Source organism: Lissotriton vulgaris, chromosome 5, assembly GCF_964263255.1.
Source record: "Lissotriton vulgaris chromosome 5, aLisVul1.2, whole genome shotgun sequence".
In the NCBI taxonomy this organism is placed as follows: Eukaryota; Metazoa; Chordata; class Amphibia; order Caudata; family Salamandridae; genus Lissotriton; species Lissotriton vulgaris.
This window is the reverse complement of record NC_141693.1, coordinates 1,131,848,277-1,131,873,231: the sequence shown is the minus strand read 5'-3', so window position 1 is coordinate 1,131,873,231 and position 24,955 is coordinate 1,131,848,277. Positions and strand designations below refer to the sequence as shown.

At 43.9% G+C, this 24,955-nt stretch overlaps 1 protein-coding gene across 2 annotated transcripts in view; it reads right to left on the bottom strand.

The window, feature by feature from the left end:
* Nucleotides 1-24,955, bottom strand: part of PLEKHS1 (pleckstrin homology domain containing S1) — a 64,302-nt gene that overhangs the window by 15,869 nt on the left and 23,478 nt on the right. For both annotated transcript variants that reach the window (XM_086922862.1, XM_086922861.1), the window contains exons 7-15: nt 24,212-24,313; nt 20,605-20,688; nt 19,965-20,072; nt 18,695-18,766; nt 15,120-15,235; nt 13,806-13,880; nt 12,030-12,239; nt 5,284-5,382; nt 1,613-1,748 (exon numbers count right to left, since the gene is read on the bottom strand). In XM_086922862.1, the coding sequence (XP_086778988.1) occupies nt 1,613-1,748; nt 5,284-5,382; nt 12,030-12,239; nt 13,806-13,880; nt 15,120-15,235; nt 18,695-18,766; nt 19,965-20,072; nt 20,605-20,688; nt 24,212-24,313 (1,002 nt within the window). The remainder of the gene's footprint in view (nt 1-1,612; nt 1,749-5,283; nt 5,383-12,029; nt 12,240-13,805; nt 13,881-15,119; nt 15,236-18,694; nt 18,767-19,964; nt 20,073-20,604; nt 20,689-24,211; nt 24,314-24,955) is intronic.

Here is a 24,955-nt window from a genome sequence, read left to right as displayed (position 1 = left end):
ATTATTATATTGTGTCTTTCACCAATTGTTCGCCCTCACATTTGTGCACCCTCTTTTGGCTCTTCCTTCTGTACTTCCTTCTTGTACTCTAGCTCCCACGTTGCTTTCTCGTGTACTTGTGCCCTGCCCATGCTTTACTCTCTCTCTTTCTCAGTCTTTTAATTCCTCGCTGTCTTCTAGTGCTCTCGCACCCCCACTTCTTTCTTGCGCATTTTGTCATACCACTGACCTCCAGGCCTTGCATCCATTCAGGTGTCTTACACAGTTGCACCTAAACTCACACCTTATGCTCCCACACTTACCAGCAAGCTGTCTTGTGACCTCTCGTTCCTTTGCGACCATGACGGCTCTCATACTCTCGCATCCATGACAACCTCTTGTTCTTTTTCTCTTACATTCATGACAACCTCTCGTACTCTTGCATCCATGATGATCTCTCGTACTCTTGCATCTATGACGACCTCTTGTTCTCTTTCTCTTGCATCCATGATGACCTCTCGTACTCTTGCATCCATGATGACTTCTCGTACTCTTGCATTCATGACGACCTCTTGTTCTCTTTCTCTTGCATCCATGATGACCTCTCGTACTCTTGCATCCATGATGACCTCTCGTACTCTTACATCCATGACGACCTCTCATACTCTTGCTTCCATGACGACCTCTTGTTCTCTTTCTCTTGCATCCATGATGACCTCTCGTACTCTTGCATCCATGATGACCTCTCGTACTCTTGCATACGTGATGACCTCTCGTACTCTTGCATTCATGACGACCTCTTGTTCTCTTTCTCTTGCATCCATGATGACCTCTCGTACTCTTGCATCCATGATGACCTCTCGTACTCTTGCATCCATGACGACCTCTTGTTCTCTTTCTCTTGCGTCTGGTACTCTTGCATCCGTGATGACCTCTCATACTCTTGCTTCCATGACGACCTCTTGTTCTCTTTCTCTTGCATCCATGATGACCTCTCGTACTCTTGCATCCATGATGACCTCTCGTACTCTTGCATACGTGATGACCTCTCGTACTCTTGCATCCATGACGACCTTTTGTTCTCTTTCTCTTGCATCCATGATGACCTCTCGTACTCTTGCATTCATGATGACCTCTCGTACTCTTGCATCCATGATGACCTCTCGTACTCTTGCATCCATGATGACCTCTCGTACTCTTGCATCCATGACGACCTCTTGTTCTCTTTCTCTTGCATCCATGATGACCTTTCGTACTCTTGCATCCATGACGACCTCTCGTACTCTTGCATCCATGCTGATGACCTCTCGTACTCTTGAATCCATGACGACCTCTTGTTCTCTTTCTCTTGCATCCATGATGACCTCTCGTATTCTTGCATGCATGATGACCTCTTGTACTCTTGCATCCATGATGACCTCTCGTACTCTTGCATCCATGATGACCGCTCGTACTCTTGCATCCATGATGACCGCTCGTACTCTTGCATCCATGATGACCTTTCGTACTCTTGCATTCATGACGACCTCTCATACTCTTGCTCTCACATCCATGACAACCTCTCGTACTCTTACACACAAGATGCTCTCTCGCACGCGGTGTTCGTGGATGAACAAGCTGCAGCCTTCCTCACCTTCTCACTCCTGGCCATGGTGATGCTTCTGAAGACGTCTTCCTTGCTCTGAACACCAATTTCGTTAACAGCCACTATGTGGTCTCCGAAGCGGAATGGACATGTCATGTGCTCCGGCCCTTTCCACTGTGACACACTGTCAGGGTGAGAAGACCATAGATGAACATGAAGCATACATCTCCAGCTGTACACTACATGTGGTTGGCAAGGACATGTCATGTGTGTGGCTGATGATAGATACTGAGAGAAGTTACGAGGCAGCTTGACAGAAATGCAATATCTTACCCATTCAATAGAACTTCAGCAATGTGTGATATAGAACAAAGTTGTGGAATGGACTGGGTTTGTCAATTCAAGAAAATAGTAAACTCTAAAACGACCAAGACATAATCATTGTTGATATTGTGAAATCGAACTGAATTTTTCTTTAGGTGGCTGAACACGTCCAACCTCCCTCTGGCATGCATACCACCCTGCAGCCTTTAGACAGATGATTTCACACTCCGTGAAGACGCAAGTGGAATGTATGCACACCTCTAGGCTCAAAGGATTCCAAAAGATCGTTCGGAACAGAGTTATAATGTAAAGGCTGTAAGTCTATGAAGACTATAAGCGTGAATTTACAGCCAGCAATGCAAACGGCAGTCCGTTCGCAAAGATGAATAACAGATATCTTTTGACCTTAGCAGATTTATTTCATTTTTGAATAAATGATCACAAAACTAGGATTCCGAACAGAAAATTATATGTATGCAAATTATTATATTCATATAGGTATGCTCCTGATCAAAAAAAAGAGGGAGGGAGTGGGACCATAAGACAAGACTAAGGAACAAACAGGCCAATGAAACCAGTGGAATATTAATATATCCATAACTCAAGCACTAAAACAAATCCATTAAAACTAAAATAATTCAGTGGTAGAACAGAGGAGCAGGAGGGTCGGATGCCTGGCTCCTATGAGCAAACCATTACGTTAATACTATCATGTGCTTCATGGGCGCTTACTATTGTAGGCAGTAGTTGCAGATAGTGGGCATGGCATCGGAATTCGTTTTTGGTGACAGGGATTCAGTCAAATATCTTTCTTTGTCATCAACATACTTTGGCCCAGATCAACCGAGATAAATGCAGTAAAGGGAGAAAGAAAATTATAGGAAAACAGCGTCAGTGACAAAGGGAGAAAACTTTGACTAAAAAGACCCTGCAAGAGTGATATACAGAAACAAGGCGATGGGAGAAAGAGGCATGAGGTGGAATCACATCTCGTCAACGGTGGTGTTCGGTAACACTGGCATTCAAAAGGGCCAGCAGCGGGCACCAAAACTTTGAGCCTCTGCGCTCATATTTTTTCATCCTTTTTTACAAATGAAATACTAAGGGCCTCATTTACAAGCCCATTGCGCTGCCGGTGCATCACTTTTTTAGGGGAAACAGTTGGAACACCGCAGTCTCAACCATGCATGTTCCGACCACGCAAGCTAGATCACACTTGCCTTAACCACGCATATGCGTGGTTAAGCAAGTGCGCAGTCTAGCTACTGGGGACGGAAGCAGGAAGACCACGCCAGGAAGAGATCTGAGGTGAGGTAAGGGAGGCTGGGGTGTTGTTTTCTGGGCTGGATGTTGGGGTAGTTTTCTGGGTTATGGTAGATTTCTGGGCTGGGGGTCGGGTCATTTTCTGGGCTAGGTAAGGGGTTTGGGTAGTTTTCTGGGCTGGGGAGGGTCAGGGGTAGTTTTCTGGCCTGGTGGGTCGGGGTAGTTTCCTTGCCTGGGGGTTCAGGGTAGTTTTCTGGGTTGGGGGTTCGGACTAGTTTTCAGGGCTAGGGGGGGTCAGAGTTCACTTTTAGGGCTGGGGGTCGGGCTAGTTTTCAGGGCAATAGGGTTGGAGGTAGTTTACAGGGCTGGGGGTTTGAGCTAGTTTCAGGGTGGGGGATGGAGGGAGTTTCCATGACTGGGAGCTGTCTGGGTAGTTTTCGGGGGGGTCAGAGGTAGTTTACATGGCAGGGAGGTGTTGGGTCGTTTTCAGGGCTTTTGGTGTTGGGGTAGTTTTCAGGGCTGGGGGAGGGTTAGAGTACTTTTCAGGGCTGGGGGAGGGTTGAGTCATTTTTTTAAAATTAGGGGTTAGGGTATTAAGCCTAAGGGCTGTGAAAAGGGTTGGGTAGTTTTAGGGAGAGCGTGCGGAGTGGGAGGGGGTTGGGATAGTGTTTGTAAAGGAACAGAGTTTTAGGCCTCAGGGCAGTGTGAGGGGAATGGGTAGTCGGGGTAATTTTTACAGCTTAGGGTCGGGCGCAGTTGTTTTTACTTCTGGGGAGTCTGATAGTTTTTCAAAATGGGGGGTTGAGTTTTAGGCCTAAGGGCAGTAGAAGTGGTTGGGGTAGTTGTAGGGACAGCGCAAGGAGATGGGAGGCGGTCGAGGTAGTGTTTAAGGATTAGGGACAGCATGGGGGTCGGGTGTTTTGACCTCAGGGCACAGGGAGAGGTGCCGGGAGTTTGCAGCCTTGGTCGCGGGTAGGGGTGTTGTGACCTTAGCCACACATATCCCTTCACCATTCATACCTTTTCCACAAAATGACATGACAAAGGAATGCGTGGTTAAGACGCATTAGTGGTTTAGGCTGCGTGGTACAGGCACACATGGTTTATCCAGTCGTGCCTTTATCATACAACCCTTTTTTAGACACACCGGTGACGCAGTGTGCCGACCCATATTTACAAGGCCACGTAAAGTGACCCTGTGTGACTTTTTATGGTAAATATGGACCCCTTTCATGCATTACCCTGCTTGAAAGGGGCATTCCATGGGTGTTGCTGTAGGTGTTCCCACGCACCATCCATGGAAGCTGACACATACCCAGATTTTCAAAGTGTCGTAAACCTGAGAATGTGTCAGAATCCTACACCTCCCCAGCGGAGGCATAGGAGTGTCGCCACGAGGAGAAGTACTTTTGTTCTTCTTCATTTTCTGGTCTTTCTATGTGTGCTGCATTGTGCAGTACACATAAAAGTAGCAAAATGCCATTAATGGTAGTTTTTGTGCAGGAAGGTGTCCCTACCTGTACAACAAGAAATCATTCCTGCAACACAGGCACCCTTGCACCATGATGCAACGTTGTCTTCAGGGACACCATCACTGAATTTAACGCAGATGTAATTAGGATAGTAAATAAATAATCGTTTTTGCTTATTGATAAGATTAGATTCAATGACGTGTGATTGGAATAATGCTTCTTCAGTAACAACCTTTTAGGTGTAACTATCACAGTATGCTTTTGAAAATAGCAAATCAGTTATGTAATGTACATTTATATATTTTGCCACATAACAATAACATTGGTCCTTAATTTAAAAGCGTAGTTAAGCAACAAGCAATGAAGTAACATTTGCAGTTGATAGCTGCTGTCATATTGCCTTATCTCTGTAGATGGTCAGGCGCCCTACAAAAGCTATGTGCCCCAAAAACTGACCTATTGTAAAAGCCACGTTGCTCAGCAGGTATGGCATACAGTGACCCGACCTGCCATATATTGTATGGAGCTCTCATTAGTCAATCACCCCAGCTGCCCATCTTGTCTCCTTTGCAGGGGGCAGTATTGTGCCAAAAGTTTAACCTCTTTGCTGCAACTTGGTTGACCTCAGTTCACATGTTTGCCCATAACAGCTATACCTACCATATTTTCTTTTCAACTTCCATGAGCTCCAGGTATGTACTGAGGCCTTCTTTGGGCAAAGAAATGTTCTCTTCGAAGAACAGACGTGGGTCTTCGGAGCTGTAAGAAATAGATGCCACATTTTTTATCTGGATTCACATAATGCACATTTTCTTATGTATATCTTAGAGTCATTCTACGGAGACACTGTGCTGCTGCTCACATTATCCTTTGCTTATCCTTTAAATGGCACACACTCTCAGTGGCACCACTAGAAGCCTAGCTTGCAGAAAAACTGTGGAATGCACATATCTTAGTGAATGGCTGAGTTGTGTTCAATTGACTCGCAGCCTGCGTTGGTTCCCCAGTGCAAGGTGAGGTGACCACCATCTGAATTGCAGAACCTGTGATTGCAATGGGACAAAGATCATTGTTTCTGACAGGCTTCATTACTGTGATACCATTATCGACAGCTGCATGACCTACTTATTTTATCAGCATGACTAAACTGGTTTTCACATATTGTTAAGGAATCTGGCAACACCAACTGAACTAATCAGCAATATCGTTGGGTTCCTAGTACATGTGATTAGAAAACCTTCCTCTAAGGTCTGAAGTGCACAGTGTTTTGTTGTCAAAAACGGTTGTTAGAAATGGGGTCTCTCGTTCGCAGAGGTTTACACCCTGTCAAAGTAGAGACACAATCCTAGTCAGGGTGCGCTAGACACAGACTTTAAAAGAAAGTGTGCTCACATCCAGGAGCTTGGCACAGAGCAGGCAGGTTTACCTTAAGAGACAATGTGTAAAGTGTTGTGCAACTGACACACACGAACACAGTAACACAATGAAAACACCACAAAAAGACTCCACACAGGTTTAGAAAAATAGAGAATACTGTTATGAGAAAGTCAGGCCCAAAACAACAAAAATCCAATAAGTATAACCAGAGTTATGAATTTGTAAAGAATAAACCAAAATAGTGCTCAGAAGTTAATAGTGCTGAAAGGTTGCTCTAGACCGAGGTAAATCCAAAGTTCAAGCCAAAGGTGATGAAGAGCAGGCTGGCTACAGGACTCAGACAGATCCCGCTGACAAAGTACCTTGGATGGAGCAAGCGTTGATGTTGAAGTCTCGATGGAAGGGGTCGAGGAGGCGCTGCTTCGTCGTCCGTCCTGTTTATGGAGGCGAGGCATTTGTGCAGTCGATGCAAGCTTCAGTATCGAACACCTTTACGATGAAAGTACTGCATAGAAGTTGAGCCACTCTATCAATTGAGGAGATGTCGTTGGCCGGCTCTGACGTCAAAGGGCAATGTGTGAGTTCCAATCGGCGCAAAGTTGTCACTGTGTTGATTTTGGAACAAAAACAGCTGCAGAACTCACATTGTAGGCCCAGGACTGGAGGGGTCACCTTAGGCAAAGGTTGGACTTACAGATGCAGAGACCAGCAGCACCAGCAAAATTGCAGGAAGTACTGTATGACCCTGAGACTTCAGAAAACAAAAGGCAAGCCAGCAAGCCCTTGGAGTAATGCTGGGTTCCAGTGAGATGGGTCCAGTCCTTGTCCACAGCAGGGCAGAGATCAGCAGGTAGCAGGGGCAGGGCCAGCTCAGCACAGAGGTGAATATGTTCCTTAGAATAGTTAGTCAAGCAGAGTGACAATCCTTATAGCACAGTAGTCCTCAATTCTGGCAGAGTTCTTCACAGGTCCAGTAGTGCGCTGTCATAGTAGGGGTCAGAACCCAAGTGCTTATACCCAAAAGTGCCTTTGAAGTGAGAGGGTGACTTCAAAGCAGCTCCTTGTAGCGTACAGGTTCCCTTTCATCCCAGCCCTGTCTAACAGGCTGTCTGTGTGTGTGTGTGGGGGGGGGTATTCAGCCGTTCATGTGAGACACAGGACACTGCCTATTTAGATGTGTCAGCTCCCACTCCACCTTTCTACCCAGGGAGGCTATCAAAATGCAGCTAAATGTAGATGAGTCCTCTGTCACACCCTCTCTTCTTGTGTTTGTGGCTGTTTAGAGGGAATGAATAAAGTGTCGCTTTCACCCACCCCAGACATGTATTGGAGACAGGCTGCCAGCACACAGAGCTAAGTTAAAACCAGAGAAAAGCCCATCTTTTAAAAGTGGCATTCCTAAAATAGTCATGTTAAATCCAACCTTAGCACTAAAGAGGATTTATCATTACCAATCCAAAGACATGAAACATGGTTTAGTTACTCTGTTCTACTCGGCAATTGCAGCTTAAAAGTGTTTAAGGAATTCCCAATGCTAGCCTATGAGAGGAGTAGGCCTCAAAGTAGTGATAAACAAATTCAGCTGTTTGTCACTACAGGGACATGTATATCTCAAAAGTATATGCCCTACCTTTTACTTACACAGCATCCTGCCCTTGGGACTACCTAAGGCTTCTCTTAGGGGTGACCTATGTGTAATAAACAGGAGTTTAAAGCTTGACAAGTGGTTTTAACTGCCAAGTCGAAGTGGCTATAAGCTGCACACACAGGCCCTGCAATGGCAGGCCTGAGACAGGTTTGAAAGGGTAATTGTGTGGGTGGCACAACCAGTGCTGCAGGCCCACTAGTAGCTTTTAGATTACAGGACCTGGGTATATAGTATACCACTTTACAAGGGACCTACAGGTAAATTAAATATGTCAATTAGGCATACAGCAATGTTGCAATGTTTAGGAGAGAAGCGCATGCACTTAAGCACTGATTAGCAGTGGTAAAGTGCTCAGAGTCCTATGGCCAACAAAAAGATACAGCAACAAGTGGAGGTAAGCAGTAAAACGTTGGGGGAAGACCACCCCGAGGATGGCAGGTCTACTAATGGTTAACTATCAAAATTCACAAGGCTTCGCTGCACCTATTATTATGACTCTGATCCTTCATGTATGCATTCATGATATTCTACTGACACCAACTGCAGTTTTAGTGTTGATTGGGGAACACACTCATTTGCTTTTAGTGAAGGTTGAACTTGACATCATCTTATTGATATATCCAGAGATCACCCTTCTATAGAATGTAGATGTTTATTTTTCTGTACCTCGCTGGCTGTCAGTGCACTGATTACTGTCCAGTATTATACAATCTATCATACTGTATCATAACTACATTTGCAGAGCATGTGAGGATACAGCTAGGGTAATTACACATGTGTTGGTGTTCGAGCATTGTTATTATTGTGTCACCTGGGAAAAAAGCTTCAGAAAAGGGGGTGGTGATGAACAGAGTGTCTGAATTAAGCAGACCACTCTTACCCAGTCCAAGGATCAGGGCTTGGTCCATCACCGTTTTTTAGCTCACTGCACCACCCCAGCTCAGAACTTGGCTATATGCAAATTAGTCTGACCCTGGCCCAGTGCATCATGGGAACAGGGCAGACCAAACTATCAAGCCAATTCTTATACTGGAAAGGAAACAAGCTACCGGGGACCGGTTTCTGGCATTTCAGCCGTCTTCGGCCCGGCTTGCTTGAATCCTGATGGTGCAATGAGCTAGGGACTCACATCTGAGTATACCCTTCCACGCTTATGGTGGACAAAAATGATTCAGAAAAGGGGGTGGTGATGAACAGAGTGTCTGAATTAAGCAGACCACTCTTACCCAGTCCAAGGATCAGGGCTTGGTCCATCACCGTTTTTTAGCTCACTGCACCATCCCAGCTCAGAACTTGGCTATATGTAAATTAGTCTGACCCTGGCCCAGGTTCTGAGCTGGGATTGTGCAGTGAGCTAAATAACGGTGATGGATCAAGCCCTGATCTTTGGACTGGGTAAGAGTGGTCTGCTTAATTCAGACATTCTGTTCATCACCACCCCCTTTTCTGAATCGTTTTTGGCCACTATAGGCGTGGCAGGGTATACTCAGACATGAGTCCCTTGCTCACTGCACCATCAGGATTCAAGCAAGCCGGGCCGACGATGGCTGAAATGCCAGAAACCGGTCCCCGGAAGCTTGTCTCCTTTCTGGTGAAGAATTGGCTTGGTAGTTTAGTCTGCCCTGTTCCCATGATGCACTGGGCCAGGGACAGACTGATTTGAATATTGCCAGGTTCTGAGCTGGGATTGTGCAGTGAGCTAAATAACGGTGATGGATCAAGCCCTGATCTTTGGACTGGGTAAGAGTGGTCTGCTTAATTCAGACACTCTGTTCATCACCACCCCCTTTTCTGAATCGTTTTTGGCCACTATAGGTGTGGCAGGGTATACTCAGACATGAGTCCCTTGCTCACTGCACCATCAGGATTCAAGCAAGCCGGGCCGACGACGGCTGAAATGCCAGAAACCGGTCCCCGAAAGCTTGTCTCCTTTCTGGTGAAGAATTGGCTTGGTAGTTTAGTCTGCCCTGTTCCCATGATGCACTGGGCCAGGGACGGACTGATTTGCATATTGCCAGGTTCTGAGCTGGGATTGTGCAGTGAGCTAAATAACGGTGATGGATCAAGCCCTGATCTTTGGACTGGGTAAGAGTGGTCTGCTTAATTCAGACACTCTGTTCATCACCACCCCCTTTTCTGAATCACCTGGGATAAAAGCAGCAGAGTTCTATAATAAAAGAAATTAACAATATGACAGGAAGTAACTCCGTCTATCAAATGTCCTTCCTTTGCCAAAGGTGTCCTTCCTTTGTTTTGCATGCACAGTAACGTGTCCAGTGCCGGCAATAGCGGCACATTGACATATACTTTTTCAATTGTTCATTTTATTAAAAACAAATTAACACATAAAATAGCACATTACATGCTGCATTCGGCAACCCTCCACATAAAATGCATACCCCCGCTGGGTTAGAAGATATCACAAGACATCAGACAGGTTAGCATTACTCAGTGTCCAAAATTGGTAGGTTTCTCGGCGGCTCACAGATATCTCCCCTGTAAGTGTTCCATTTCTGCCACACTTGCAACCATTTGTTAGGGCAGCCTCTTGAAATATACACAGTTTTCTCTGTGAACATACAATGGTCCACATCATTTTCCCAAAGCCTCAGGGACGTTTTTTCTCTTGCGCCCCACAGCTTTGCAATATTGCGTTTGGCGATTATCATTCCCAATGACCCCCATATCTTATCCTTGACGTTTAGGTCTGTAGGGCCGCAGATGTTTAAAAGACATAATTTAATATTGCAATTAGTGGTTCCCCCCATGACTTCTGTCATTCAGTTTGTGACCCTTTCCCAGTACCTCGGAATTAATGGACACTCAGAGTGTATGAGTGAATGTACCATCCAGCCCACAGCCTCTGATACAAACTGCGCCTTCCCTAAAACCCATCTTTATAAATGTTAATCCCGAATAATATACCCTATGTAATATTTTGAGTTGAACAAACCCCAGTCTGGATGAGACTGCAGTTTCTTTGGGGGATGCTAGCGCTTCTAGCCACTCCCCATCATCCCCATGGACATATTTGATACCAGGGCCGGACTGGGAACAGAAACCGGCCCTGGCAAACTGCTCAGCCGGACACCCCCTGGGGTGAGGGTGGCTGCAGCCGAGCAGTTTGCAAGGCCCGGTCTCAGCTAATTTTGTTGGAGGGGCCGATATTGCCGACCCCCGGTAACAAAACCGGCCCTTAAGGGGCCCAAAACCGGCCCCCACCCTAGTGGCCCATTGGGGAAACGCCTGGGGCCCGCTACGGTCAGTCCGGCCCTGTTTGATACGAATGGCTACTCTGACATCTTGAAACCATATTTTCGCCATGTGCTAAAAACAGAAATACTGTTGTTTCCATTGTACTATCTCTATCGAGTACTGTGGCAGAAACTAATTCTGTGAGAATGTCAGAAGCTAGCAGAGTGCATGTATGGGTGAAGCTTGCCAGTGCGAACCCCCTGGCCCACCTTCCTTCCCACCACTCTCCAGTGGTCCATTCAGTATCATGGCGCTCTATGTAGCTCGCCTGTTTCCCAGAATGCCTTACATTCGGTGCCCTGTCGTGTCCTACTTAGCCCTTTTCCATTCCTACACCGTCTACCACATTAATGTTGCATGGACTCGACACACATCTACCTCACCTCAACTCAAGCCATCTGCCCTCCCTCCCTCGCGAGCACACGTCCACCTGCTTTTGGCCTGACGTACAGCACCCTGAAAACGCCAGTTTAAGGAGTGTTGCCGATCCCTGCTCCTCCCTCGTGCATTATTGCACGGTATTATCAGCGATCGGGCCTCTACCACCCTAGGGCGAGGAGGGGTGCATTCTCTACCCGCTGCAGTGACAGAGATGCGACAGGCTTCAGTCGCCACGTGACGTCACACAAGGAAGCGTGCTGTCTTCAGCTGCATGACGCATCCTTGGTACTGCCTGTCGATGCTGAAGGAGAAAGGGTTCGAGAGGGAAGCCGCAGCACGCCCGTTTCTGCTGTTCAGTCCACCTAATGTTCTCGACTAGCCCTGTAGGTAGCGAGCTGCTGCAATGGTCGTGTGAGATAAAAAAATATACTGCCTAGTAAAAAAGGTAGAGACGCACAAAAAAAACAATAGAGGCAATGTAATGATGGTAACCTCACGTGGACCTAACTGCCATCCAACCTTGGACCAAATAGCGCACTGTAAAACTTGCATCAAATGTGCACTCGGGCACTGTAAACTGGTGTTACAACCTATGCTTAACTGGGTACGGCCCTTTAAAAACATAGCTGCTGCCATTCTGTACTATTGCAAAACTTGATAAAACCCTTTTCCCTATAAAAACAAAATCTGAATTACAGACACTGCCAATTTTTACACTCTAATTAAGAACAAGAACATATCTCACATGAACAGTCGCCGCAGGGATGGTGTGCTCCTTCGCTTTTTGCAGTTTCTTCTCTCTATGCTGCATCTCTGCTTCAAGGGTGTGCCCTCTGTCGCGTGACCTTCATCACACCTGCTGCTTTCATCCGAGCCAGGAACGGACACAGTGATAACGTCATAAGTGGATTCTGGGAATTCCAGCTCTGTATTTCGGTTCCTCTCAACAGGGGAGCTGTGCAGAAAAAGCAACAACAAAAAACCACAAAGACCTCTGGTTAGAAGTCGCAAGATGCAGCCTTACTGACAGTGACTTTTAAGGCTCAACAGAGCCACAAACGCTATTGAGTCCCAAACGACACTGCATAAACATACTGTACAGTGTGAAGACTCTGTCGGTGCAGCAAAAGATGCAAACCAGCACAGCCAGACTATTCTCAGATGGGAATCCCGAGCGGTGCAGCAAAAGGCACATTTACCACTCACAACTGGCTCTCCGTCAAACAAGCGATCTTCCATAGAGCTGTCGACATTTGAAATGTGCAAATCGTGCTCAAATCCATGATGCAAAAACCCACCCACACGCAATAAAAAAAGAATTAATAGCTATTTACAATTCGAGTTCCCTACAAATGATATAATCTACTTTTTGGTGATTGCTTGAGGGGGATTAGAAAACATGTTACAAGTTCCCTTGATTGCAGAATAACACGCAGATGCAGAAATACCGTGTCTAATTTCATATACATGTACCATCTGCTTCAGTAGGTGGTAATTGAGTGTAAGGGCTATATAGGGGCTTGTGGGGAGGGCAGAGCAGGTGAGAGAGAGAGATGTGGGGAGCGTTTGATGACCCCACTATTGTGCAGGTGAAGCATGTAGCTAAACATAGGTTTACTTTACTTAGCGCAACATATATGCCATGACTATATATATATATATATATATATATATATATATATATATATATATATATATATCCTTGACTTCTCGCTTTTACTCCCACTCATGCAGAACAAACGAGCGTGGACCCGGTGATTATCGTGCTTTTCTTTATTCAGCCATTGCTATATATATATATATATATATATCCTTGACTTCTCGATTTTACTCCCACTCATGCAGAACAAACGAGCGTGGACCCGGTGATTATCGTGCTTTTCTTTATTCAGCCATTGCTATATATATATATATATATATATATATCCTTGACTTCTCGCTTTTACTCCCACTCATGCAGAACAAACGAGCGTGGACCCAGTGATTATCGTGCTTTTCTTTATTCAGCCATTGCTATATATATATATATATATATATATATATATATATATATATATATATATATATATATATATATATATATATATATATATATATATATATATCGATCAGTGGATAAAACAAAGGTAAAAGTGATGCAATAGATAGATGAAAAATGATAGACAAAAAACGCCATTTTAAACCTGCAAAACCTATGAAATTCACTAGTTGTAGTTACCACCAGTAACTGTAACTCGTGCTCTAAGGTGGCTAGAATTCACATCCCTATCAGTGATATCAATGATGTAATAGAAGAAGATGTTATGATTATGTCATAGAAACCTATTGAGATGGCATCAGGTTTTGCTTGTAAAATGTGTCACTTATCTAAAGCATCACCAGTTTAACTCCGAAGACAATTTGAACCTATTGGGAATGGTCAATAAGATCATAGTGGTTTCAAGATATGGACAACCATTTTTCTTGTAAAGAAGCTGTTAGAAATTGCACTTGTACTTTAATAAATTAAGGAGCTACTTACACAAGAGGGTCTTGAGAGCTGGATGCCGTTGCTGTGTAATCCATTTTGCTGAAAGCACTTTGAACTAACTGTGGTCTTAAAGAAATGAGAATGTGTATTAATTACTAGACAAATGTACTAAGTCAAGCCATACAAGTGGATGGATATTTTACAAAAGTGTCAGCTCTCGCTGCTTTCACATCCCAGGTAAATATAGAATCTTGAGTTTTAATGACTACTATTAACATCTGCTAAGGATAGGGTTTCAATACAAATGGCTCTACAGCTACAACCTGCAAGCTTGGGAGAAGCTCTGTAGAGAGATGACTTCCCATAAGCCCACTTCCGTTATTTCTAGTCTTTCTTCTCTTTCCTTCTTTTGGTTGGGACTGCTGTGGATGGGTGTTTGTGCATCTTTTACCACTCTGAGTGTAAGAGAAGCTCAGGTTCGGACACCTGTTTGATTTCTAGAATGTACAATGGCACACCAAGGGATGATTTTTCAGATTTATTCAAATGTTGCAGAATTTATAGGAATGGAAATTGGTGCAAAAGAGTACAAACAAACAAAGGAGCATAGAGCTGACAAGTAAATGGAAGGACAGGATCTAGCAAATGATTAGGTATCTTAAATTTCATATTTGTAATTCACAGTGTCGCCTTTTTGACAGCTGTATAAAGAGTTTTAGCCTTGTCAATGTACTACAAAAATAGTAATAGCCCTGACTGATATTAACACATCTGCTCTCAGTGTTTGTCATAGCACTTCCCTCTGCGCAGATTTAAGCGAGAATATCATTACGTAGTATTACAGACTTTACTTATGGTTACAACAAATTGATATACTTGGTTTCTGAAGTGCATTAAACATTTATTGATCAAAAACCTCTGGCAAGTTCCAGCACTGCAATAGTGCAGAATAAGCCAGAAGGTCTGCTGTACCTCGGACAAGCTCCTGCATTTACTGAAATGGTCAGGTACAGTCATCAGTAAAGTTAGTGCTTGCGTTCCTAGCAGTGCCTGGAATTCTTCATATGTTACTTTAAATTTGAATTATGTGTAGCTTTTCTGTGATCAGCTTTGGGAAAAGTAGATCACAAGCCGTACTTTAGATTATATTGCCTCCATGTTTAAGGTCAGCTTTTGGTGCATGGACACCGCAGGGGTCCTGTTGCTGAGAGCATAGCTGGTTGCCAGGGTATGTTACTTTGTTACTGATACTGTATGCTTCAGTTTCAGACCATTTGAAACTGACATGGTCTTGACATTGTTCTCTAAACATAATTATTGTATTATGTCCATTGTAACCATAGAGCTGCTATGAGATATACTTACATACTTCTCATATACACATAATGATCCTCCTTTTCTTTATTTTCGTCATCATCCTCACTTTCATCTGGCTGCTCAGAGGCAGGGAGGTCAGCGAACTCCTTGAGGTCTCGCTTGACCTGCCAAATTTGGAAAAAGTTAAAAAAGTTGCGTCACTGGGATAAATATAAATCAAATAGTTATACCTAGGCAGCATATCTTAGAAACGACCTTGTATTTGGGCGCAGCTAATAAGGTACTAGTTTTAACTGCCTGAATGGTATATTTTTATAGCAGTCTCACTGCAGGGCTTCTGCCCTATCACCTTCGGGTTACACACAAAGATCTGTGCAGTAATCACATGAATGCAGTGAGCTATCTCACATGGGAATTAAGGCAACAGGTCAATGCCATGAAGTGCCAGAACTCTTAGTGGAGAAGTGTGGCTCAATGGTTAGAGCGGTAGAGCCTGATGCAGAGGTTTAGCCCCGGACCAGAGTTCAATTCCCCGCCTCGGTGGGTCTTGGGCTCAATAATTCCACGGACCTGATAATTCTCGCCTCGGTACCTATTCCAATCATGGAGTCCCACTCTGCAACTCTGGGCAATAGCTCGCTTAATCTCCACAAAGGCCCCCACAACGCTAAGGATGCCTGGCCTCCACCTTGGGGGTGCCCAGGAGTGGACGCCTCACAGGGAAAGCCAGGATGGGTTCCACAGCGGTATTCGTACAAGTGCCTTGAGACCCTTGCGGGTGAGTAGTGCGCTATACAAGTATCAATTTACATTTAATAAAGTGTGGGCCTATCTGGCAAGCTCCAAAGAAAAACTCTTAAACCAATGCAACAATGTTCCTGCCACAATCCCAGCTGTTCATAGCTCATAACATGTTCGTCTTAGTGTAGTATGGTATGTTGGATGAAATTTTCTAGCGTACTATGTTCACCCAGACCTTCTAAATGTATGCTGGGGGCTGCATTGCGCAAAGTGTTCTAGGGGCAAAACGGCTGTGTGCACAGGCTTTGTGTACCCACGAGGCACTATAGTATTACAGAATGGGCTCCCATATGTAGTACTGACATCACTGGCACACATGTAGAACCAGTGCTATTCTGCTATTGTGAGAGGGTTGCCCTTGTTTTCATGGGGATGTGGCCCCAAGCAAATGAGGAAATCCCTTTGCCTCTGTGTTCGTGCCCTAATTTGGACGCGAGCGCAGAATCGAACAGACATTAGAAGTCACATGTAAAGTACAACATTAAAAGGTGGCGAGCTCATAGTGTGTCCCCTGGGGGCAGCCCTCTAGAGGGGGTAAGTGAACAAAAGTATGGCAAATTGGGCGACAAGCTCGTTCATTCTTTTTTTGCACAATGAATACTTAAATTAGTCACTGTTGTATATATTTGATTATATAAAATACATTATTTCACTCTTTTGCAGTGTTGTAGCCTTTACTCTTGGTACTGGCAGCTGGAGTGTGTCTTTAAAAGTAACATTTAAACATACAAATAAACACAAAAACGAAATTAAAAAAAAAAGTGGCAGCAATCGTCGATCTTTTTCTTACAATAACCTAAAATGTAGTAAATAGAAAAACATTTGGTCTTCCAGTCAGTTTGAGTGGTGTGGCTGCACTCCTTATTTAATAGGCAGCCCACAGAGGAGGTAACCCTTTAGGGGTATCAAATGTGCCCAAATTATTATTTGGTAGTTTTAATGTTTGATGGCTCCTCCAAAGATGATGTTGATGCGTTTCAACCCTTGTACCCGTGAGCCTCCTCTGGACAGTGGAAGAAAAGAATACCTTGCACGCAATGGCATGTAATGATATTGTAAGGGTATCTAGGGGTGGAAGTTGCTTGAACAAGAGCAGCACATCTGGTTGCAAATGTGTTCATCCACTCGGGCTGAAGCCAGACAGCTGCCAGGGAGATAAGCTTGTCGAGGGCGCTGCTTGGGGCAGCAACCTACCTGGGGGAAGAATACTAAACACTGGGGGTGTGGGGTTGCCAGCAAAGTCATTCATCCGCTTGGAGGTTCATCGCTCGTTGCTTGTGCAAGGGGCTTACTGAAATGAGCTCTTACAACCCCTTTGATGCTAGTTGGTGCGGCTGAGTGCTCTGTCTGCTGGAGGTAGGGGCTGAGTCGCAGGCGATGTGCAGGCTGCATTGCAAAAGTCATGCTGCCTAACTCTGTTGTTCTTAGAGCTGTCAGGGGCCAAAGAGGTCCCATGGATTCCCAGACACCCCCTTGCAGGCAGGTGCAGTCACTCATCGCACCATCCCGCAGAAGGATCACTGTTCCTTCTTTAAAGTTTAGGACGAGTGCCGTCTGTACTGTTAAACACAAGCCGCTTGGCTGAGTTTGCTACGGCTGAGGGGTCAGTGCATCCATCATAAAAGGGCCCACTATCCCTGTCTACGCCAGGAGCACTTTTTGAAAGGTGCGCCATGGCGCAAACATGGACCATATGTATAATATGGGCCAGGTGGTTAGTGATCCAGCTTTCAAAACACACAAGTTTTCAATAAATTTGCTTTCTACAATCTTAATAAAGTTAACTCTTACGCAAAGTGATGATAGTGTGGAAATGCCAGTCTTTGTCGCTGTGTTTCCTGTCACCTAGGCATTTTCTTTGAAGCTTTTCATGCAAATTTGTATAACCCTTGTGGAACTGCTGCCTAGTAATTACACTAGAGTTCCAGTAATCTTTCTTCATGTACTGTGGTGCCATCTAGTCTGTTAGGGGTGATAACGCAAGAATGCCACTCCGGCACACACCACAAACAATACTGGGGCATATTATCTAGGGGGTTTATCTCCGCTTTTTTGGCTTTGAAAGCCAAGAAAGCGGAGATAAAATTATCTCCCTATTACCTAGCTGTCGCTAACACCAGTTAGCGACAGCTAGTAGGAGATAGCGACCATCTTGGGCCCCGCTTTGCATGTCAGTGATATTTATCACTAATGACATGCAAAGTGGGCGTGCCAAGATGTTAGCGACTGAAAACAGTCGCTAACATCGCTATCTCCTATTACCAACTTTTGGAGAAATTCGCGCTAAGCGCGAATATCTCCAAAAGCTAACACCTGCCCCTGAGCAGTTCTTAGCCATGTTATCCAATGGGAGGTGGATAACATGGCTAAGAGCATTAGCTCGGTAATGCATGAATATCACTGACTTTTCAGCGATATTCATGCATTGCGGCCGATTTTTATCGCATTTGCGATAAACCTTGGTAATACCAAGGTTTATCTGCGATAAAAATCGCTGCAGCTCAGCGGTAAATTTTTGTCTCTGACCAAGCAATAGCGATAATTATCGCTATTGCTTGGTAATATGCCCCACTGTTTGTTATTCAGTAACATGATAGGTGTCATCACCCAGGGACTGAAACTCATTTTATCACCCTCATCATGGTGACTGACCGAGCTGTCTCCACCAGTGCAGATCTGACCTATGTGCAGACGTGCAGGGCAGGTAATAAACATGGTGAGAAAGGGTACAGGTTGAGTTCCAGCAATAGATATGAGCAAAGTTGAACCTTGAACATGTAAAAGCATTTCCATCCTCCAATGGATTTCTGCATTGGTATTACCTGAGTGAGGGGGTGCGTGCATTTTGGGGAACTTGAAGGTCCCGTGGCCAAGCCGTCCTCATTGCTACAGTACTAGATAAAAAAACAAAAGCACATACGTGTTGAGCACGCCTTGCAATACATATGAGGCAATGACAGGATTATGTTGCAGAGTGAGGGACTGAAACTGATTCTCTTTAGGTGTTGACTTTTATCATTATTCCCCTTTCCCTTGGAGATAAGGATCTGATCAGAAGAGAGAATGTTTTCCTCAAATGAAGTTTCTAATGTCAATGTAACTCCTTGAACAGCACTTACAGAGATGGACAATATATGACACTCAAATGTCCTCCCCTGCACAGGCACCTCCAGTTCGTGTGGAATCCTTCTATGGAGGATTATTTGGACTAGTCAAAGTGCCAGTACACCCCTTTCTGGTGAAGAATTGGCTTGGTAGTTTAGTCTGCCCTGTTCCCATGATGCACTGGGCCAGGGACAGACTGATTTGCATATAGCCAGGTTCTGAGCTGGGATGGTGCAGTGAGATAAATAACGGTGATGGATCAAGCCCTGATCTTTGGACTGGGTAAGAGTGGTCTGCTTAATTCAGACACTCTGTTCATCACCACCCCCTTTTCTGAATCGTACACCCCTTTAGCATGTGTCCTTAAAGCTAGAATGGGGCATCTCACATATTGTGACCTATGAGTATCATTAGCAGGGCACCCTCTGCCCTCTGGCGCTTTGTGTAGCTCAAGACACACCCCATCTTCGTCCACCTCTTATCCTCTTACATTTCTTGAACCCCATCTTGACTTGACTTCCCGGTCTACACTGTTGGACCACCCCTATGCATTCATTTCTAACTCTTCATACAGGCAGCTGTAACTTATATGACCTGTTGTGTATATTCCTCATCTATGTGCAGCATCCTACTTCCCTCCTGAGCTATGGACATGCTAAATATTAATCTCATAAAATTAAAATTAAATTTTTTTAAGCAAATGGCATAATACCTCAAGTTTACCATCCTGTGTACTTATTGTCTAGTGTTTTGTTTCCTTTTTGCTTCCTGCACACACCTATGGCAATATTTAGCATTGCAGAGGCTGGCTCCCACACTTTATAGAAATTCCCATACCATTTAATACTATTCTACTTTAACATAAGTCTACAATGACGTTGAATTAATATTTGAGGGATTTCCTTTTAGCTCTAAAAACATTTTGTGGGGTTCCCCCTAGTTAAAAAGTTCTTGACTGCATGGAGTTGGTACATCAGTTTGACTTACTATGCATCTTAGTATTTTCCTTGGGGTATCATAGATGCCTTCATCGGGTGAGGTATTCCCTTGATCGCTTTCTTCGGTCTTTGAGTGACTGTTATAATCTGAGTAGCGCTGTCAGAAGAAAACAAGAATATTTTATGAAACAAATCTACAAGCATTGTCTAAAAGCATGAAATCTAGCATCAAAGTTAAGTGAGCTTTTTGGTTAAGCTAGGCCCTAAGAAATGCAGCTTTTGCCCCCTGGGGCGGAATCAGATTTCTATTCTCCTTCGTAGAGAAAACGACTCTCGGATTATAGAAGCCCCACATAGTGTCAGCTGGGCCACAGGAAGAATCCTTTTTTCAGTGGGGAACTGTCTTAATTTCAGCTTACCACTTCCATTGTGATCAAGAGACAACACATTCTAACAGCAGGTCAATCATTGGGGCAAGAATCGGACATATCTAACAACACCAACAGTTTTCAGCATAGTCTTATATGGAGGAATAAGTCTGTTTAGTAATTTCACACACACAACACTACAGATGTTCCCTACGGAAGCGCCCTAAGAGTAGAATCAATTGGCCACAACAAGAAGCACCAACAAACGATCAGTTTCCGCATCACCGCATGATCATTAGACAACAAAAGAGACATACTCACTGCCAATGGAGGAGTTGTTGTTTCACTGCTACTGTAATAATTGTAGGGATCCGAATATGGCCTTGGAGCACTGAGTTGAGTCCCCTGAGGGTAGAAAGATTAAAAACCTCTATTGGTATGGTTCCTGACAACACACCTACATCGTGTCCCTTTCATGAGTGGTCCTCTGCACTGGAAGAGACCTAGTGACAAAACTTGGGTAATGATTTCGGATAAAGACTGGGGGAAAGTAGAAGCAATCAATGCAACAGAGACACATAATTAAGTCATTTTCGAAAGTTTTTTGTAAACTACTTCATTAGTTGTATGAGTCCCTTTCTCATCATGAAGAGCAGTAATCAAACCCGCACAGGACCCATGTGTGTTAATTAAATGTCCAGAACAAGACTTGGAACAGTCACCTGGCATTAATCAAATTCCTTCCATCCTGGGCCACCAGCTCTCAATCCAACCACTCCACTTTATAATGTCTGTACTGCAGTGTTTACTGCATGATTACCTTCGTTGCCACTGCATTCTGCTCCCTTCTAACCTATTTACACCTGTACACGCGCAATACTATCCACTTTTCAAAGGCATTATAAATAAGGCTCCACGTTTTTTATATTTACTATTTGTTTACACTTTAATTCAGATAGAAAGCAACGTCTTTGTCAGTCTGTATCTATTTTTTAAAGCGGAATATACAGACATCTGATCTTTTTTTGTGTTTCTCTCCAAGGTGTCAATCAAGAAGCATAGTCCAAAAGGGGGGCATACTGCGAGCATATGGAGTTAAAAAGTGATTAAAAGTTCCTTATGCAGCTTTAATAGCTTCAGGTGAGTACATGTTCTAATAGTCCACGCTAACGCTTTATGGTGAGCGCGTTGTTTTATTGTAAAAAATAGAGTGAACTGAGTGTACCTTTATCAGTTAAATGAATGTCAAAGTATACTAGTTGCCACTTGATTTTTGTAGGACGAAAAATAAATATGGATAAATACCAAAAAATGAGATGAAAATGAGATGAAAGTAAAAATGGACTGACGGAAATATAAAAAAATAAATACCATGAAACTAGAAGTCCTAATTCTAACTACTTGTAATTCTGTAGAACACACTAGAAATGATTGCCTGTGGCACCTTACCTATCAAGCACCTTTGCACTTTCATGAAGAAAATGTTTATGGCTCTGAGGATGGGTGAATGGCCCTTCTTAAAGCACTTACCCGAATGGTGCCGTTCAAGTGATAACATCAAGTGCAGGGTGTGCGGCTATCACTCAGAATCAATAAAGCATGTTGCCTGTAAGCATGGGCGAATTTTGCGGATCTCGCGTTCGCGAATTTTGCGGATTTGCGGATTCGCAATCCGCAAAATCCGCGAATTTGCGGATTTTTTTTTTTGTGTTCGCCCGTGTTTCTGCCAGTTCGCGAGGGTTTTTACAATTTCGCAATTTGCGAACTTACCTGTCGGGTCGCAAGTTTTGCGAACTTGTTGTTTCTACGTGTCCAGCCTGTTTGGGACACTCTTCTTCATCACTGCCACTCTCTGTCACCACTGCCACTCTCTGACTACTCATGCCACCCTCTGGCCCACCCATGCCACCCTCTGTTTCATCACCACACCCTCTGGTTGTCCAGTGTACATTATTTTCGGCAAAGCAAAGCACACCTTCCCTGCCTCAAGTGACCTGAATTAATTTGGGGCTGATTAATGTGTCACAGAATATTTTTTTAGCTGGCACCTGCTTCCTTAGTGCGCCCTGATTAGTGATCTTTTGCACTTGCTAAGTGCTTTCATTGTTGCAAAATTAGTTACAACACCTGCCCTGCCCCAACTGACAATAATGAATTAGGGGCTGATTAATGGATTTTAACTTCCAGCCTGGCTCCTGCTTGTCTCCCTTAGCTGTAATTCAGGACCTTTGTGGCATATGTGTAACTATTCTGAGGTTCAGAGCAGGGTCACATAATAGTTTCAACTGGCAACTGAACTCTGGAGGGGCCCCTCAGGAAGCACTACAGGAAATGGCTACTAATGATGAGCCTGAACTTTTGAACCTGGTAAGTAGTTACTTTCAGTTTTGCTAAGATCGTATTTCTGCAATTTTGCACTTATTCGCGGGGCGCGAACTCACGCGAACAGTGCGAGCAGTGCGAGCAAAATCCGCTGCTCGCGGATTTGCGGATTTTGCGGGAGATTCGCAAATCTCGCGGATTGCGAATTTCCCGAAAATTCGCAAAATCCGCGAGCGGAACGGATTTTCCGCCCATACTTAGTTGCCTGTGCATGTCCCGTATTGCTCAATGACAGAAGTATCCTGTTGTGGAGCAAATGGAACAAACTCGGAGCCCGATCATGCCAACAAGCTATTATAGCCACTATGAATCCAGAAAACATGATGCTCAACATCTAGGGATATTCTGTTCTAATGAATTTTTAGTAATTTCATCATATTTTTCAAACTATTATGTGTTAAGGATTCACTTTTAACTCTTTTGTATACATAATGTACCTCTTTTAATTGGCATGATTTTAAGTAATCAAACAATAAAGAATTATAACTGAACTGATTGCCTGTGGCTTTTTTCTGTTTACAATCTTGGTGTCATGCGTATGGATGTATAGATGGAAAGAGTTCCAAAATCAATGTAAATGGCTCGTAGTACAGAAAATATTCGTAGTTGTATGGACCCTGAATATTCAGTGCAGCATATCAGGTCCACTTATATCATAGACAAAATATCAAGGGCCAAAATATCGAAAGGTAATTATGTATACATTTTCGATACCTAACTCCACATTTCTGTACCTTCAAGCTATGCCCATCTTCAAGGTACATATATGGGGCGTTAAGATTGGTAAATCTATACACTTACCTTTCGATATTATGTCTCTTGATATTGTGTACCACAATATTCTTGTACTCGATACTCCAAAGTACAATTGTTCATAATAACAATCATTTCGAGAGAGCACTAAAATGCAGGCGCGGCCGGCACAGGTAAGAGTGGTGAGGCTGGGCGGTGGGGAAGTCAACAGATGACAGGATAGGTAAAATTAAATACAAAAATATATAAAACCACTAACCTTACGCTCGCTGCGTCACCGAGTTGGCGATGCGGTGAGCGCAAGGTAAGTGGATTTTTTATTTCTTTTTCACCTATCCCGTCGTCTGCCAAATCCCCCCCTCTTCCCTGTGCCGGTCTCGCCTGGTAAAATGATACGCTATATGTGGATTGTGTCCTAATGCAAGCATAGATAGAGGACATCCTAACACCAGTTGGGTAGGAAAAGAGACATATTTGGGGGGGCAGTGGACATATCACACCCCTCTGCCTCGATGCTACTGCACCAGCTGCACTAATAACAGCTAAGCCTCTGGTTCTTTCAGAAAAATAAGAGCTCACATTACATAAGGTACAGATGATGTATTTAGGATGCAAGAGGTAAATCATTTCGTAGCAGCGGATAGGTGAATGGTTAGTTTATATTTTCTCTTTGTTTTCTACTTTAAAGACTGGGTAACCAGAATGCGGGTCATATATGTAGAGGATTTTTCTTCAATCACATTGCTTATTTTTTCATTAAGGAAGTATGCAACAAATGTGAAATTAACCTTACCACAGCCTTATCTATAGTCATGGCACTGCTCAAAAATGGATCCGAACTGGAAGAGCATACTGGCAAGGAAATTGTTCGAAGTCTTGAGTCTTCTCTTGGAGTCTAATAACGAAATTACAGAATAACTCAAAAATACATTCTTAAAAAAGTCTAACAAAACAAATGTGTGTGTTGTAAGAAATAATTAGTGCTTAAAACAAGAATCTAAACAATAGATTAAGCCCAGAAACCAAATAAGTAACCGCTTTGTAACATTCCAGTCAACAATCACTTTCTGGCCCCAATACAAGGTTGATTTCCATAACAACCAAAGTATTTTTTTCGTTTTTTTGAGCGATTGTACGTTTACTCGATAATAAATCCTCTTATTAATCTGTAGCAATACATCACTCATTTACGTTTTTTGTCCCAGAGACACATTTCGTTTATGTTTCATTCACATCACAGAGGAGGATTCCAACCTGCATGCACCAATTTACGGGACTGATGTCTATGTTTTTGGGCGGGGCCTGTAGAACAAGGTGGCTGCAGATGCCTGCAGGCCTGTTCTGTAGTGTCCACTGTGCCTTATAATGTCAAGGGCCGCCTCCTTATTTGCATATGTGTGGCCCTATCCAATGAAACAAGGCCCCAGCAGCCGCACTGCATTCACCTGGCGGGCACACAATCAAGTAGGTGCTTATGATGCATGGATTATGAATAATAATTTCAGAAGAGAAAAGGCTGCAAACCATTTGAATTCGA